This window comes from Salmo trutta, chromosome 4 (assembly GCF_901001165.1).
Source record: "Salmo trutta chromosome 4, fSalTru1.1, whole genome shotgun sequence".
Classification (NCBI taxonomy): domain Eukaryota; kingdom Metazoa; phylum Chordata; class Actinopteri; order Salmoniformes; family Salmonidae; genus Salmo; species Salmo trutta.
The window spans coordinates 6,530,463-6,548,976 of NC_042960.1; the positions used below are offsets into that span (position 1 = coordinate 6,530,463).

The 18,514-nt window shown below is 41.2% G+C and overlaps 1 protein-coding gene across 1 annotated transcript; it reads left to right on the forward strand.

The window, feature by feature from the left end:
• The first annotated feature begins 11,709 nt into the window (after nt 1-11,709).
• On the forward strand, nt 11,710-13,846 carry LOC115191744 (forkhead box protein E1). The gene has a single exon (XM_029749612.1). The coding sequence runs from the start codon at nt 12,083-12,085 to the stop codon at nt 13,199-13,201; it is 1,119 nt and encodes a 372-aa protein (XP_029605472.1). The 5' UTR covers nt 11,710-12,082; the 3' UTR covers nt 13,202-13,846.
• The last annotated feature ends 4,668 nt before the right edge of the window (nt 13,847-18,514 follow it).

Consider the following 18,514-nt stretch of genomic DNA (forward strand, 5'->3'; position numbering starts at 1 on the left):
TGGTTTGGCTGGGATAGGCTGTCAAAGGAACTGGGAAATGTCCATGGCATTGTTGTCGCCTTAGCTTGTTACATAACTTCCTAGTGATAGGAACCATGAGCACCACCGCCAATCAGCCTACACCACTGCACACACACCCGTCATTACTATGACAACTAGTGTAGCCATGTCAGCAAATTACTGCAGTCTGAACACACACAAATCTGATCTGGTCACTTGTAACTTGCTGTTTGGACAATCAGTAGTACAAAACGGATTTGAAAAGCAAAACTGATTTGAACATTAAGGCCTGCACAAGGCTTTAGTGTTTCGGGGCTGAGCCCAGCAATGAGTTTCGGTGAGAAAGTACAGGGACATTTCCCCTCAGAGGTAGCTAGTGGAACCAGTCCTCTGCTGGGTCCCATTCTCCTACGGTAATCCAACAGGGAGTCACACCCATAGAGAAGCATTGTGCTGTGGTGAAAGCTCCCTCTACGCATGACCGATCTGTCGGATCGAACACACACACACACACATCCAGACTATCAGACACGCACATACACACACTCACGCATGGTTTTCCCCGGCCCTTCATGTCCAACACAACCATAGGAACCAGAGAAAGAAAAGGTTACTTTAGTTGTCAGGTTATTCAAATACAGCAGGTCGAGCATCTAAGTACTTACCTCAAGCCCCCAACCAACCAAAACACCACAACACCTTAGCAGGCGGTGCCACATGTAAAGCTGGAGGTGAGTCCTTCCTGGGTCAGAGGTCAGTATTGTGACATGTGGAGTGGTGATCCATAATGACATGTTGACCGACAAGACGGGAACTCCTCAGTCGTTCATTTTGTGTCAAAATAGTGACGATTATGTTTGTAACATCATCCACCTTACCTGAGTCCTGAATACCTGCATCAGCTCCATGATCTAAGGCTTTAGCTCAGCGGGCTAAAACAGTGTTATGGTGTGCAGAAGACCTAGGTTTGAAACCCAGTCGGTCACAGTTCCACTCCTGTGGTTTACATTTATGACAATAGTTTGATTATATAAGTTATATAAAGGAAACCGCAATCTAAATGGTTCATAAACTCCCATATAAAACCACACAAAGAACTGGAAGGTAACAAATGGAGAAGCCAGACAACTCAACTACGTATCAATAGAAAAAGGATAATACACCTGCACCTGCAAGCAAAGAGTAATGAGTTGGTGCCTGTTGAGGGAGATTATCGACATTGTTGGGTCACTTCCTACTGTATGTGTTTCCTCCACAATGGGCTCACCTTTTCACCCCTGGTGCAGATATCCTTGCCAGACACAAGCCCAAGGCACCTCCAACCATTTAGGAAGGCCCCATAGTAGTTGTCTTACAAAGTGCCTGAGGAATCCGCAATTATGTCATGTATATATGATGCTAATGTAACAGATATCAATGAAACAATATACGTTCTATCTGTGTGTTCTAAATGGGTTAATCTATGTTTGGAAAGAGTCACATTAAATGAATTCAAAATAACACGGGATCCAAATTGCGGTGTAATTAGCCGCGTTATGCCTCCAGCAGTGATCTTTAGGGCAACCTATCCACAATGAGAATGAAATGTAGCATACGAGTACCTGAATGCCTGCATACAAGATGTGGCTTGTGTTGGCTCTTTGCCTTAAGTACAGATAATCCACAAGTGTCAGTGATTGAGGAGGTTCAAATCCCACAGCAACAGGCGTGCAGGTGGCACTGGAAAGAAACGTCATACCAGAAGCTTTTTTAAGACCTCTTTCCCTTCAAATACTTACCATTCGGAATGCAGAGCTACAGACCAGAGCGAGCTCTCCCTGCCAAACCGAGCTGCAGAGGAATTTGAGACTGACAAGCTGCTAATGCATAACGCACACATTTGAAGACACAGGCACGCACACAAGCAAATACACACATACACAGGTCATGTTTTTGCCACTGTAGACTGTTTTGCAATGCATCCTGTTTGAATGGTCATGGTGAACTCCCAGCCAAGTCACAGAGATCAGCCAGGTCACCCGTGATAAAAGTCAGTATTAGACGTCCATCCATGTCTGAGGACGTCAAGAGATGACGTGGAAACCAGCCTCTAGGGGCAACAGTGAGCGCTGTTACCTTCAAGTAGGTTTTGGTTTTGCTAGGGCGCTGTGGATGGGGATGGTGAATGGGCATTAAAAAAAGTAACCTTTATTTAACTAGGCAAGTCAGTTAGGAACAATTTCATATTTACAATGACTGCCTACCGGGGAACAGTGGGTTAACTGCCTTGTGCAGAACAACAGATTTTTACCTTGTTAGCTCAGGGATTTGATCCAGCAATCTTTTGGTCACTGGCCCAATGCTCTAAGCACTAGGCTACCTGCCACCTCAGTAGCATAAGCATCTGCCTCTGAGTCCAAAGGTTGTTTTAAGCCTATCCCAAAACTTAAGCGTTACCTTAACCATTCGGAGTTAATGCCTAACCTTAAGATTTTGGAGTTAATGCCCTCATCTTAAAAATGTGGAGTTAAGGCCTAAACTTAACCTTAAGCCCTTTGAAATTTGACGTTCGCAACAACATCGAAATTAGACATTTGAGAAACATAGATGAACGTCTAATTCGGACGTGACACTGTGAGAGCTAGTTGCAGAGATAGCTGCATCAGTCCTGTTGAGAGTTTGAGGATGTATCTAGAGCCTATACATTATGACTCACAACATGTCAGTCCTGTTGAGAGTTTGAGGATGTATCTAGAGTCTATACATTATGACTCACAACATGTCAGTCCTGTTGAGAGTTTGAGGATGTATCTAGAGTCTATACATTATGACTCACAACATGTCTTCCCCCCCAAATAATGTGTTTTATTGGTCACAGACACCAGATCGGTGCAGTGAAACATGCATCAATGGGATTTGATGAGTGACCTTAGATCAGATTATAATCATGTTTATTACGACAATAAATGGCTTTTTGTAACCTCAGGCTACCTTAGAGTCCGTTCTGAGATCAGTATAAAGATGCACTAGATATCATACACCGATGGTCGATCTCGAGGAACTGAAACCTCAAAAGCTACAGTAACTATTTTGACAGTGTGTTTTGTCAAGTGTGTTGCTATCAAAACACAAGTCTTGCTGTGAGGAAGCATCTGAAGTAATGACAGACAACAACAGCAAACCTACTCAGGTCCCTACTTTGGCAAAGTCAATGAAAGAAAGGCTAGAAGAAGCCATTGCAAGAGCAATAAACTACAGGTGTAGGATCTGCAAAATAATCCTGCAGCAACAGGATTTGAACATTTAGTCCATAATGTTGCTTAATCGGTGGCCAAAATTAGGCTACATGAAAAGTGCAATACTGTCAATATGACCATGTGTTATTGCGAGTTTTCAGTGAATTTATGTAAATCAAGCTCATCTGCGTTTCCTGTGGTGCAGGAAATTTCTCAGCAACAAAGTAGTGATCAATTAGGATCCTACATCTACATACCCTACCTGTAATGTGAATAAACATGGAGGTTTGTTATCACTGCTATTGACTTTTTTAAGAAGATAATTATGAGTGGCTTACTGTGACTGAGAATTGGCATTAGTTTGCACATAAACACCTGTTGATTAAAAGTTTACATTTCATTGAATGAGTGTTATATTTCTCATAGCACCTATCTGTTTTTCTAAGCAGTACTTACCAGTGGGGCTTATTATACAAACATGTTGTGATATCAAATAATTGAACAATTTCAACATCGGATCATCATGACAGATGTGTGAATACGGAGCCAGAGTCCTTTCCTCAGTCTGTAGGGCTTTAAAGACATGTCAAGGTTTGACAGCTGTGAAAACACAGCACTGTGTTCACAGATCTAAATGGAAACCTGATGAATACCTTTATCTTCCTGCTTAGGAATTGTGGGGATTTAAGTAGCGGTTGAAAAGCTTGTCAGGAACTGACAAACAAAGATGTAATTATACACAACCGGAGAGTAGCAACACTTTTGACCAAAGAACCAATTACGGATTGTGTTAGTAGTTTATACCATTGTAATGAAAATGTTCACATACAGTACCAGTCAAAAGTTTAGACACACCGAATGATTCAAGAGTTTTCCTTTACTTTACTATTTTCTACATTGTAGAACAATAGTGAAGACATCAAAACTATGAAATAACACATATGGAATCATGTAGTAACCAAAAAAGTGTTAAACAAATCAAAATATATTTTAGATTCTTCAAAGTAGCCACCCTTTGCCTTGATGACAGCTTTGCACACTCTTGACATTCTTTCAACCAGCTTCACCTGGAATGCTTTTCCAACTGTCTTGAAGAAGTTCCCACAAATGCTGAGCACTTGTTGGCTGCTTTTCCTTCCCTCTGCGGTCCAACTCATCCCAAACCATCACAATTGGGTTGAGTTTGGGTGATTGTGGAGGCCAGGTCATCTGATGCAGCACTCCATCACTCTCCATCTTGGTCAAAAAGCCCATACACAGCCTGGAGGTATGTTGGGTCATTGTCCTGTTGTAAAACAAATGATAGTCCCACTAAGCCCAAACCTGCAGAATGCTGTGGTAGCCATGCTGGTTAAGTGTGCCTTGAATTCTAAATAAATCACTGACAGTGTCACCAGCAAAGCACCCCCACACCATCACACCCCCTCCTCCATCTTTCACGGTAGGAACCACACATGCGAAGATCATCCGTTTACCTACTCTGCATCTCACAAAGACACAGCGGTTGGAACCAAAAATCTCAAATTTAGACTCATCAGACCAAAGGACAGATTTCCACCAGTCTAATGTCCATTGCTCGTGTTTCTTGGCCCAAGCAAGTCTCTTCTTATTTGTGTCCTTTAGTAGTGGTTTCTTTGGGGCAATTCAACTATGAAGGCCTGATTCACGCAGTCTCCTCTGAACAGTTGATGTTGAGATGTGTCTGTTACTTGAACTCCGTGAAGCATTAATTTGGGCTGCAATTTCTGAGGCTGATAACACCAATTAACTTATTCTCTACAGCAGAGGTAACTCTGGGTCTTCCTTTCCTGTGGCGGTCCTCATGAGAGCCAGTTTCATCATAGCGCTTGATGGTTTTTGTGACTGCACTTGAAGATACTTTCAAAGTTCTTGAAATTTTCCACATTGAATGACATTCATGTCTTAAAATAATGGTGGAATGTTGTTTCTCTTTGCTTATTTGAGCTGTTCTTGCCATAATATGGACTTGGTATTTTACCAAATAGGACTATCTTCTGTATACCACCCCTACCTTGTCACAACACAACTGATTGGCTCAAACGCATTAAGAAGGAAAGAAATTCCACAAATTATCTTTTAACAAGCACATCTGTTAATTGAAATGCATTCCAGGTGACTACCTCATGGTGCTGGTTGAGAGAATGCCAAGAGTGTGCAAAGCTGTCATCAAGGCAAAGGGTGACTTTGAAGAATCTCAAGTATAAAATATATTTTGATTTGTTCAACACTTTTTTGGTTACTACATGATTCCATATGTGTTATTTCATAGTTTTGATGTCTTCACTATTATTCTACAATGTAGAAAATAGTACAAATAAAGAAAAACCCTTGAATGAGTAGTTGTGTCCAAACCTTTGACTGGTACTGTATGTTAAGTTGTGGTGATAACTGATTATGTCTTATCACCAAGCAGCTGAAATATTTGTTTGGTTAAATCTTATTAAACATTAAGCATATCATATCAGGTGTTTGAAGGACCCATGTATTGCCTGAAGTGCTAACTCACTGGGCAAAAACTGGTTGAATCAACGTTGTTTCCACGTAATTGTACTTCCACGAAAAATATGGCAGACTCAATTTCATGGGAAGCCACTCGTCCTCTCCTTCCTCCCCCGCTCACCCCTCCCTCCATCCCCTCCGTCTGCTCTGCCCTGTCAGAAACCCAGACGATGAAGAGATAAATCCGTCCTAATGAACTAGAACAAAATAAGGAGCGCGTTACAGCTTCTCCGGTGCTGAACACTTACATGTATCTCTATTGTGAAACATGAGCCTCCATTCAGGTGCAGGTAAGGGGGAAAATGCTGATGTGAGGGTGGGGAGCCCGAGCCAGTCACTGCGGTTGTGGCAAGCGGAGGCATTAACAAGGTGTTGACACACATGGATCCAAACAGAGGCGTCAGTGATGCACGGACTGACATCTGCAATCAGGCATGGCATTAATTGTGGGCTACACCACGAGATAGTTAAAGAGAGCTGGATATACTGTCTCTATAGGGTCGGAGTTGAACTCAAAGAAAGAGAGAGGGAGAGGAGAGAGAGATCGAGATCGAGAGAGAGAGAGGGAGAGAGATAGAGACCAACTAAGAGAAAGGTAAGAAGGAATGTATGTTTTTTGTATTATTAGGACTGTGACAAAGTGCAAGCAGAGCTTTAAAAACTCCAGCGATGCAGAAATGTAATCACACTACAATCACAATTGTCATGGGAGAGCAACATTGCATAAAACTCTTCATATTAGGTGAGACTGTCATAGTGACAATAGCCTCTATCCCTGGCTGTATTTTCTGTCCCAGGGATACTCACACAGTGAATTAACGGCGGTGGCGGGCCCTGGGCTGCACGCAGCTTCAGTTATGTAAACCGACCCAGGCTGGGAGCCAGTCAACCGTCCACGGGACTTTGCATCAAGACCAGGCCCCATCCAGCTGCAATGCAAACAAGACTGAAGCCTACTGATCCTGGGTGTACTGGTTGTGTCAGCACACAAACACACACAGGGTGAACAACAGACACATGTGGGCAAACACGCAGAGTATGCAATCATAATTTGATCAAATACACACACTAATACACATAAGCACAGAGATGACAGATACAAATAGTTACCTCATACAAAAAGTAGAACCAACACAATATTTTTTACAATTATGATATCTAAACAAACAAGATAGCCATAAGTGACACATATGTGGAATAAGTGGAATAAATTGCCTAGTCAGGAATTAGCCTAATATTTCAATCTAAACTTTTTCAAAGTAAAATATTTTTGTGCGTATAGTTACTCAAATATTGTATTTAAAAAAAAGTTTAGATTTAAATATTAGGCTAATTCCTGACTAGGAAATGTATTCCACTTATGTATTACATTTTAATGAAGTAACATCAGAACTGGTGTCTGCTAGTGTATAGTTAGTTATCTTGTTTTTTTATTGTGCATAATATGCTGCGACCCTAATCAAAAAGTATTTAATAACTCAAAATAACAAAACGTTGTAACATTTAAACTTAAAAAACGTTTTCATTTTTTTGCACTGCTTGGATCACCGGTGCGATTGAATGCAGCATTGCTGTATGGTGCACTTAATTAAAATGTATTATAGTTGAGTAGCCAGTCTAGGCTACAGCTCAAATGTTGCTGTAATAGGCCTACATCTTTCTCCGTTGCATGGTGTTTTGTTGCAGGTTTTGTTTTTTAGTTATTTATTGTCAAGCTTTAAAAACCGAAGTGAGACAGCAACATTTTAGTAGCCTAGCTAGGATTGTGGCATGTGTCTGTACACTTTCCTTCCGCTGCGCGCTGTAAATGGGACACAAGAAAGCATTAAGTTAAAGTTAAATTCACCGATGAGAGCGCATCGGGCTGTAATGGTAAGTAGATGACTCAACTGTTGACTCGTTTAAACTCGCTTGTGTGTCCTATTTGGCCCGCGGGGCCTTGTGTTTGACACATGTGCGCTAGCCACTTTATGACTGATTTGTGTTCGTTGCCATTGCTAGTTTGATTGTATTGACATTCCCAGACTTAGTTACAGTCATCCGTTTTTGTTCAAAATATTGAAGTAGTGCATCCCGAATGGGTGGAGGCTGCAAACAATGTACCAGGCCAGCTGTGACTTATTGATGGCAATATTTTTGGGACTACCAAGAAATGTATTGGTGAATTATATTAATACTGCATCCATCTATTCTGCCAACGATGCCTTACTGTACAACATGTACTTTTTTGTAAAATATAAACTATTTTTAAAACCTCTTATAAAGTTGGTTTTGAAGCATAAACTGGGATTTGTATATATTTTTTTACATATCTGCAAAGTATGTTTTACAACACTGTCAGTTACACTTTAAACTGTGGCATATCTTGCAGAAAATTCACCTCAGTGATCACATGAGAACTCTCTCCTCCACCTCTCCGCTCTCAGGGACCCTAACCACCATGGAGACCAGACTGAAGAGGTCCTCACCCAGTCCCTGACCATAGCCATTGTTCCCAACCATTAGCGTGGCAAACACCAACCCCAAATAACCCACCTGTACACGGCCAGCAAATGGTTAAAGCAAAGCGCTGACATTCAAATTGCTTGATTTGTTTCTCTTTGTTTGCAGAGAGCCGTTTGTCCCTGTCAGCCGGAGTGCTGGTATAGAGACTGTGCCTTGCGCTCTTCATTTGCGTTGGATAGTTACTGCGACGCGGCACAGCTGGACAGATTCATTCCACGACCAGACAGTGGTCATATGCCTCTCTGGGTTGCAGTGATGCGCAGCTGGACGCAGATGGCGGACGGAAGGCGGCCACGTCCTCTCAAAGTTGCACCAATGCACCAATAGCTACAGGCCACTAAGTTGCACCAATAGCTACAGGCCACTTTGCTGTGGGGTCCTTTATGTGTCCACTCATGCTGAACTAAAGCACCCTTCGAATTTGACATGAGGAATAGTTTTGAAACTAAAGTTTGTTTTTAAAATAAGTATTTGCATAGAAATAAACGTTAATTATAATCGACATAACAATTCACATTTCCTGTTGCTGCAGGATTATTTTCCTGCTTTAGCAAACTGCAAAAATCTGTAAGTCACATTGAGAAACAAGTTCCTATCTAAATACACTTCACTTCTGTAACAATAACTTGAAAGCAGACCTAAAACCACTTGGTCTAGTTTTGATATTGTCAATTGAGAATCACTCTTGCCCACTAAAACATCACCTTTTCTTTCCTTGTCATGTCCCTATCATTTAGTTGAATCATTAAAACATGAGTAGCCAAGGTTTCAGATTTAGTAGAAAATGTTGATACTACTATGTCCTGTCATAATTCTGAATCGTAAACAAGATTTGAATCAAATATTAAAACAAGTGGGGCTATTGTGCGTGAGGGCCATGTGACGAGGCGTTTATAAACCGTGGAAAATATGAGCTTGTGCTCATCACCCACAGTGAATGTCTGTTAAATGAGTCGATCCTATTGTTCACGACCATGGAGCATGAGGTACAGGCTTATGTGAAAAAAGGTGAGGTCCAATGCAGATACTGTTTAACTTGTTCACCTGTCATCAGTATGCAGTATATATCATTAACCATGTACAATAACAAGGCATCTTGTTAGATCTATTTATACTAGCTCATACATCTAACATATCCATTAGGTATGAAAATCGACCTTTTTGAATTTCTAAAACATCAAGATCTTTATACTAAATGCAACACAATTGAAAGTTAGTGCTTGGCAAACCCATACTGTCATCCATCTTTGAATGTATTTTCCAAATGTTAAAGGTCTGTTACAATTCAAAATAGGCCATTATACATAGAGTACAGAATTAATTTGCATGATTAAAAACACCTGATCTTTCCAAAAATGTGCATCACATGATCAAACTATTCTCTCCGTATCTATGAATGGCTATGACTGACACACACAAACAGCCCAGCAGGCAGTGAGTGAGTGGATGGTGTATTTGCATGTCACGATCTCCTCTCACTGGGTGTCCAGGCGGGGGTGTTAGCCGGCTTTGCATGCCCTAAACACACACGCCCCCGTTTTACATACAGCTTCAATGGAGGACCCTGGGGCCAGTGTGTGGCATCTCACAACTTGCCTTAGATTATCAAGAAACGTGCAGTGCTTTTTATAATCTAACTCCTATTTCAATCATCGCAGACAATGACAACAATAAGCAATGTTGATCAGATGATCATGGAATATTTACGACACCAGCTGGTCTATTTTTTTTTTACCCATAAAGCATCACTAGCATATGGTAGATACATAAACAGTTGTTGTTAAAACTGACACAGCTTTTGAATATTGAATTAAACATTGTACCATGTACCATGTACAGTCCATTCTCCATATAAACAGAAAAGGGCCAAATAAGTTTTCTTCCATAGACCAGTCATTTCACTTGAGGCTCACTAGGACTTACTTGAAAAATGTGATATCAATATCTCTGACTTCCCTAGTGAAATAAAATACAATATTGTATATTCAATAGAATTATATAATATTGAACCCATCAATCCGCAGGTTATGAATGTCTGTCATCACAGGAGCCTTGCCTCAATGCTGACACGGGGCCAAGAAGCGGATAATTCTTTCGGGCGCTAGGGATTACCAGGAAATGACAGCTATGTGGAGTCTTACGGGAACCCAGGGCGTATTCACCTCTGTGGTGATGACACCTCATGGTGTAAGGCCCTTAGCTCCAGAGCCTACAGACCAGGGGACCCACAGCCCCAGCCCACCCCAGGAGGCAGGGTCTTTCATCGGGCTGTTGTCTGGGGGAAGCCTCCCTCCCTCCACCTCTCTGGGTCTGACACTAGCACTTTGTGTAACTCTGTTAGTGTTGAGTGCTGAGAGAGCACAGCAGAGGTGTTCCCATTCTGTTTGCTTAAAAGATTGAGTTAGTTAACCCTAGCACTCTGGAGTAGACTGGGACTCATCATCACATACCAAAAGGGCTGTTGAGAGGAGTGAGTGAGGTACTGTTGTTGGCGCTGGTCAAATGGCAAAATGTTTTGTCATCAAGTTGATAACAAGCGTATCTAATAGCACGTGTATTTCAGTGAAGTAAAATGCCAATCAATATTATAGTCATAACACATAGTCATATTGTACAAACACAAAAAGACTTGTAAAAGCTCTACCATACAAACAAAGGAAGAATAGTGAAATTATCTTCAAATAAGGATACTGCCATATATTCAGGACAATGAATTAACAACATTATACATTTTAAAAATGTACTCGTAATTCTGATTTTATGTTTGTCCCTCATTCTCAGGTTATGTCCAGGAGTGTGCTGCCTGCATGGCCTTGCTTTGCATGCATAAAATCACAGGGCAGGTTCTGTCTGGACAACATTTACATCTCTTAACACAGCTGGGCCCGGCTAACCACTGGGCCAAAACAAACAAGGAAACGCAGAAGAACAACAATCCCTAGGTTAAATCACCACTAAAGAGGCCTTTTAGTGTTCAACATCAAAACAACAAGGGTCCATTTTGGACCTTTTCAAATCAACTTGAGGTGTAACTTTAGAGCTGTATTTGAATGGTTGGAAGGCAGTTGAGTTTTTTATTCATTGGTCACAGGGTTTGAAAAGTACCTTAATTTAACATATTGGACAGCTGAAGTACGATACTGAGATGATCAGATTCATTTATTTACTGAAATCTGGTTAAATTGGAATGAACTAAAAACAGAGAATATACTTTTTTAAATGTTTTCGTAATTTCAATCGTTTACTATCTTATACATGTTACTGAAAAGTCAGTGCTACTCCTACATCCAATACTTACAGCAACAACAACAAAAAATGTCCTAAATATACACTTTTAAACTGCCAGTGGCATTACATACATTTTACAACACATGAACAATAAACCCTTATCCATTTTACTGAGGTGAGTCAGTCCCTGGGTGGGGGTGTGGCTCAGGTGTGCTGCAGAGGAGGTAGTCGAGACCTCAGGTAACTCACTGACACTCTCACACACAACTGGAAGAACGTGTTTACAGTCACTGCATTCTCTCATCTCTACCTGACGAGACTATCCTGGATATATAGAAAACTGGGAACGCAAACCATCTTTATTTGTTGAACTGCTCATTTTTGGACTCGAGGACTGAATTTTTGAGGACTGAGTTTTTGAGGACTGAGTTTTTGAAGAAGGAATGTTGAAACCTTCCTTTCTAGTAAATATTTTATTGCTCTTCTCTCCCTGCGTCTGCTACTGTTCCTGTCGATGACATACTGCACTTTTGGACAACCTTAGAACGACCTAGACCATTAACTTTGCAAGTTAGTTCGTTCTGTTTTTGGACATTTACGAACTACACTCAACCATGCCGGTGGTCAAAGTGGAGAAAGACACTCCTCCTGAGATCTCCCTGCCTGCTCCCAACCCCCCTCATACCATCACAACAGTGTCGGATGAACCGTCAAGGGGCCGCCGCAGGAAGAGACCCCTCCAGCGAGGGAAGCCCCCCTACAGCTACATCGCCCTCATCTCCATGGCGATAGCCAACTCGCCCAACCATAAGCTGACCCTGGGCGGCATCTACAAGTTCATCACGGAGCGGTTCCCCTTCTACCAAGACAACTCCAAGAAGTGGCAGAACTCCATCCGCCACAACCTGACCCTCAACGACTGCTTCATCAAGATCCCTAGGGAGCCAGGGAGGCCCGGGAAGGGTAACTACTGGGCCCTGGACCCCAACGCAGAAGACATGTTCGAGAGCGGCAGCTTCCTCCGGCGCAGGAAGAGGTTCAAGCGCTGTGACTTTACGACCTACACGTCATATGTACATGAGTCCCCCGTCTTCTCGCCTGTCCAGATCGCTCGCTCGACCTACTCCAGCTCTGTCTACGGCTCCAATATGGCGGTGAGTCCCCCGTACGGCCAACATGGTCAGCTACCCTCTGCCTACTACCCATCATCCTCGCCCCCTGGGTTCGGTCCTCACTGCCAGTCCCACTCCCGCATGTTCAGCATCAACACAATCATAGGGCACCCCTCCGGGTGTCAGGGGCCAGAGATAATGCAGCAGCCCAGCCGGAGCTTCAGTCCAGAGGGAGGCCCCGCTGGGGGCCCCAGCCACTGTAACCTTGGAGCCCCAGCCTTCCAGGCCCAGTCATGTGGAGGGGCCATGCTGTCCCGCTCCTCAGCCCATGTGGGGTTTCCCTACTCGGGCCCCAACGGACTCCACCACCACCCACACCACCACCCACCTCAGGGCTCCTACAGCCAGGGACACAGCCAGGGGTATGGAGGGTCAGGGCGTCTCCACTCCCACTCCTCACCCCACATGGCTGGAGATGCTGTGGAGCATTATGGGAGAGTGTCCCCGGGACAGTTGGGCTCGTTGGTCCAGTATAATGGTGCAGGTACCACCAGCACTGGAGCCTACCTAAGACACCCCACGTACTCGGGGAACATGGATAGGTTCGTGTCTGCCATCTGAGGAACAGTCTTCAAAGAATTATGCATTGGGTTGGTTTTTGGAAAGAACAGTTCCAGTGGACTTCTCCGTTTCAGTTGGCGGCTATGTGAGAGACACTGGTGTTAGTGGGATGGCATGACTGAAAAAGAAAAGACTAAAGGACATAAAATGAACAGCATTTTTCCGTCATGTTTTGGTGTGTTATTTTGACTTGAATCAATGTGCATGTTTTGAGATACAAAATGTCATTAATTCAGTAACTGTGACAAATATGATATGGACTGCAATACAATGTATACACGCTGAAGTATCAAGTGCAATGATCAGGACACTACATTGTTAAATATACATTAATGTTTAAATCCATATCATGATGCACCATAATGTGTGTACAGTTGAGATTTGAATTTAAAGGTTAAAGTATGTGTCTGGACTTGTATCACTTTGTAGCTTCATCGAGTGTATCTCAAAAGCCTGAATGAGGTTTTGCAGTTTGTTTTCTTTACTGTGGTGAAAATCTGTGGTTGCAAAAGCTCAATTTTCATGAGTTGAATGTGTGCAGGGCCTTTTTTTATGTAATTGTCTAAATGTATTTGTAATGGAATTTAAACGGTGTAAATTATTGTTTCATTTTGTGCATTTGATAAAGATTTTTTGAAAAAAATGCTTAAGAAGTATTTTGTGCATTTTTTTTATATGGAGTCATAGTTGAATTACATTAATTTAAGCAGAACAACATAATTACTACAAAGATAAATGTATCATTGAATAAAATATGCGGATGCCTGTAGTGCAAGTTGTGACAAAAGGAGTTTCAATGGTAGAAATCAAAACTCTTGATTTGGATCCACTTAACACTTTAATAATTGTTGTAATTAAAGTGCAACAATTGGAAATGGTCATGCAAGGAGTTATTGGAATGTTTCACGTTTTTATTATTCGCATCTACAGGTCAGGATACACAAAATGAAATGCTTACTTGCAGGTTCCTTCTCGACAATGCAACAACTATAAGAAACAATAAAAGATAAGAACATGAATATAAAGTAAATGGCTCAGTAGAATAGAATATACATTTTAGCAGAAGCATAATAATAGAATTGTGTCACTGAAAAGTCCATAATTCTGTAGATTTACAGCTAAAGGAATGTAATAGAAATACATACAGCTTAGAGAAGAGCAAAAGTAAAAGCACTCTTCAACAACATACACTTCATGCTTCATGACATTAACAAAAAGACTGCTTCCTTCATTCCTTGCCAGGAACAGGCACTTAAGACATTTCAGACTGCATCTTTTGTGCAGCCCATTCCTCCCCTCCATCATTTCAGCTCAGTTGGACATGAAGTGTGTCTGGAGCCGTAGAATTATCAGTCACTGTGAACGGCAGGCACAAGTGTCATGTCCAGACATCAGTGTACAGATGTAGGATCTTAATTTGATCACCCTGTTGCAGGAGAACTAAAACTTGTGGTGTATTTGAGGTTTAAAAATGCTTCTGAAGTCTGACATTTCAAAGCGGATATTACAGACTTGCAAAAAATGTTTTATTAACCCCTACAAAAAAAAACCTTAATTACAATCCACATAATAATTCACATTTCCTGTTGCTGCAAGATTATTTTCCTGCTCTAGCAACATGGCTCAAATTAGGATCCTACATCTGTAGCGCACACTCAGACAGAAAGCCTGGCCTAATCTTCGCTAAAGAACCAGCAATCAGCAAATGAATTCACTTGGAACCTGATATTTTATCTCAGTACACTACGTGTTCAGTGGTGTCAGGTAAAACATGTGTGTGGCTCAGACAGTCTATTGTCTTAATATACTTTACACTCAGGACAACAAGACTTAAAAGGGAGGAAGAGAAGAAAAAACTGTTTTATGCCATCGTTATGAGGTCGTTTCAGATCAGCTACATTTGAAGTCGGAGGTTTACTTACACCTTAGCCAAATACATTTCAACTCAGTTCTTCACAATTCCTGACATTTAATCCTAGTAAAAATGTCCTGTCTTAGGTCTGTTAGGATCACCACTTTATTTTAAGAATGTGAAATGTCAGAATAATATTAGAGAAAATGATTTATTTCAGCTTTTATTTCTTTCATCACATTCCCAGTAGGTCAAAGGTTTACATACACTCAATTAGTATTTGGTAGCATTGCCTTTAAATTGTTTCGGGTAGCCTTCCACAAGCTTCCTACAATAAGTTGGGTGAATTTTGGCCCATTCCTCCTGACAGAGCTGGTGTAACTGAGTCAGGTTTGTAGGCTTCCTTGCTCGCAGACGCTTTTTCAGTTCTGCCCACAAATTTTCTGTAGGATTGGAGGTCAGGGCTTTGTGATGGCCAATCCAATACCTTGACTTTGTTGTCCTTAAGCAATTTTGCCACAACTTTGGAAGTATGCTTGGGGTCATCGTCCATTTGGAAGACCCATTTGCGACCAAGCTTTAACTTCCTGACTGATGTCTTGAGATGTAGCTTCAATATATCCCCATAATGTTCCTTCCTCATGATGCCATCTATTTTGTGAAGTGCACCAGTCCCTCCTGCAGCAATGCACCCCCACAACATGATGCTGCCACCCCTGTGCTTCACGGTTGGTATGGGGTTCTTCGGCTTGCAAGCCTCCCCCTTTTTCCTCCAAATATAACGATGGTCATTATGGCCAAACAGTTCTATTTTTGTTTTATCAGACCAGAGGACATTTCTCAAAAAAGTACGATCTTTGTCCCCATGTGCAGTTGCAAACCGTAGTCTGGCATTTTTATGGCGGTTTTGGAGCAGTGGCTTCTTCCTTGCTGAGCGGCCTTTCAGGTTATGTCGATATAGGACTCGTTTTACTGTGGATATAGATACTTTTGTAGCTGTTTCCTCCAGCATCGTCACAAGGTCCTTTGCTGTTGTTCTGGGATTGATTTGCACTTTTCGTACCAAAGTACGTTAATCTCTAGGAGACAGAACGCATCTCCTTTCTGAGCAGTATGATAGCTGCGTGGTTCCATGGTTTTTATACTTGCGTACGATTGTTTGTACAGATGAACATGGTACCTTCAGGCGTTTGGAAATTGGAAGGATGAACCAATTTTTTTTCTGCGGTCTTGGCTGATTTCTTTTGCTTTTCCCATGATGTCAAGCAAAGAGGCACTGAGTTTGAAGGTAGACCTTGAAATACATCCACAGGTACACCTCCAATTGACTCAAATTATGTCAATTAGCCTATCAGAAGCTTCTAAAGCCATGACATCATTTTCTGGAATTTTCCAAGATGTTTAAAGGCACAGTCAACTTAGTGTATGTAAACTTCTGACCCGCTGGAATTGTGATAGTGAATTATAAGTGAAATAATCTGTCTGTAAACAATTGTTGGAAAAATTACTTGTGTCATGCACGAAGTAGATGTCCTAACCGACTTGCGAAAACTATAGTTTGTTAACAAGAAATTTGTGGAGTGGTTGAAAAACGAGTTTTAATGACTCCAACCTAAGTGTATGTAAACTTCCGACTTCAACTGTATGTGTACCTAAATAACGGGGACACCATTTAAAAAAAAAGTACTGTGCCTTCAGAAAGTATTCATACCCCTTGACTTATTCCACATGTTGTGCTACAGCCTGAATTCAATATACTCCAAAATGACAATGTTTTTAGACATTTTGGAAAATGTATTGAAAAAGAAATACAACAAAGTCAATACATGAGTCAATGCATGTTTGAATCATTTTTGGCAGCGATTCCTGCTGTGAGTCTTTCTGGGTAACTCTAAGAGCTTTTCACACCTGGATTGCACAATATTTGCACATTATTCTTTTTAAAATTCTTCAAGCCCTGTCAAGTTGGTTGTTGATCATTGCTAGACAGCCATTTTCAAGTTTTGCCATAGATTTTCAAGGCAATAAATCTAAATTGTAGCTAGGCCACCCACTCAGGAACATTCAATGTTGTCTTGGAAAGCAACTCCAGTGTCTATTTGGCCTTGTGTTTTATGTTAATTGTCCTGTTTTAAGGTGAATTTGTCTCCCAGTGTCTGGTGGAAAGCAGACAGAACCAAGTTTTCCTCTAGGATTTTACCTGTGCTTAGCTCCATGTTTCTTTTTATCCTAAAAAAACTCCCTAGTCCTTGCAGATGACAAGCATAAACATAACATAATGCAGCCACCACCATGCTTGAAAATATGAAGAGTGGTATTCAGTAATGTGTTGTGTTGGATTTGCCATCAACATAACCCTTTAAATTCAGGACAAAGTTAATTTCTTTACGCATTTCTTGCAGTTTTACTTTTAGTGCCTTATTGCAAACAGGATGCATGTTTTGGAATATTTTTATTCTTTACAGGCTTCCTTTTCACTCTGTCATTTAGGTTAGTGTTGGGGAGTAACTACAATGTTGTTGACCCAGCCTCAGTTTTCTCCTATCACAGCCATTAAACTCTGTTTTAAAGTCACAATTAGCCTCATGGTGAAATCCTTGAGCGGTTTCCTTCCTCTCCTGCAACTGAGTAAGGAAGGACACCTGTATCTTTGTAGTGGCTGAGTGTATTGATACACCATCCAAAGTGTAATTAATAAGTTCACCATGTTCAAAGGGACAATCTGCTTTATGTTTTTTACCCATCGTCCAATAGGTTCCCTTCTTTGTGAGGCATTGGAAAACCTCCCTGGTGTGTGTGGTTCAATCCATGTTTGAAATTCACGCTCGACTGAGGGACCTTACAGATAATTCTATGTATTGGGTACAGAGATTAGGTATTCATAAAAAAACATGTTAAACACTATTACTGCACACAGAGTGAGTCAATGCAACTTAAGGCTTGTTAAGCAAATATTTACTCCTGAACGTATTTAAGCTTGCCCTAACAAAGGTCTTGAATACTTATTGACTCAAGACATTTCAGCTTGTCATTTTAATTTGAAAACATTTCTAAAAACATAATTCCACTTTGCCATTATGGGGTATTGTGTGTAGGCCAGTGAAACATCGCAACGTAGTCAATTTTAAATTCAGACTAACACAACAAAATGTGGAAAATGTCAAGGGGTGTGAATACTTTGAAGGCTCTGTACCGACATGTAGTTGTTGATAGACACATTGACTATATTCATCATGCATTAAGTGAATCTAAATGGGTGAAGTCAGTCAAAATAAATCTGCAGATAAAAGTTTCACTAATTTAAGTTATCAAATATCAAGTCCATTTGACAATACAAATTCTAATCTCCTACTCGTAATCAAATATAAAGTCAATATCACAAATCCACCAGGATAGACTGTGGGATACGTTCCTTGGAGGCGACGCAACTCACGTCTTAGGTATTTGTTACATCTAATTGA

Coding starts and splice junctions, on each gene's coding strand:
- LOC115191744 (XM_029749612.1), top strand. CDS start 12,083: ATGCCGGTGGTCAAAGTGGAGAAAGACACTCCTCCTGAGATCTCCCTG.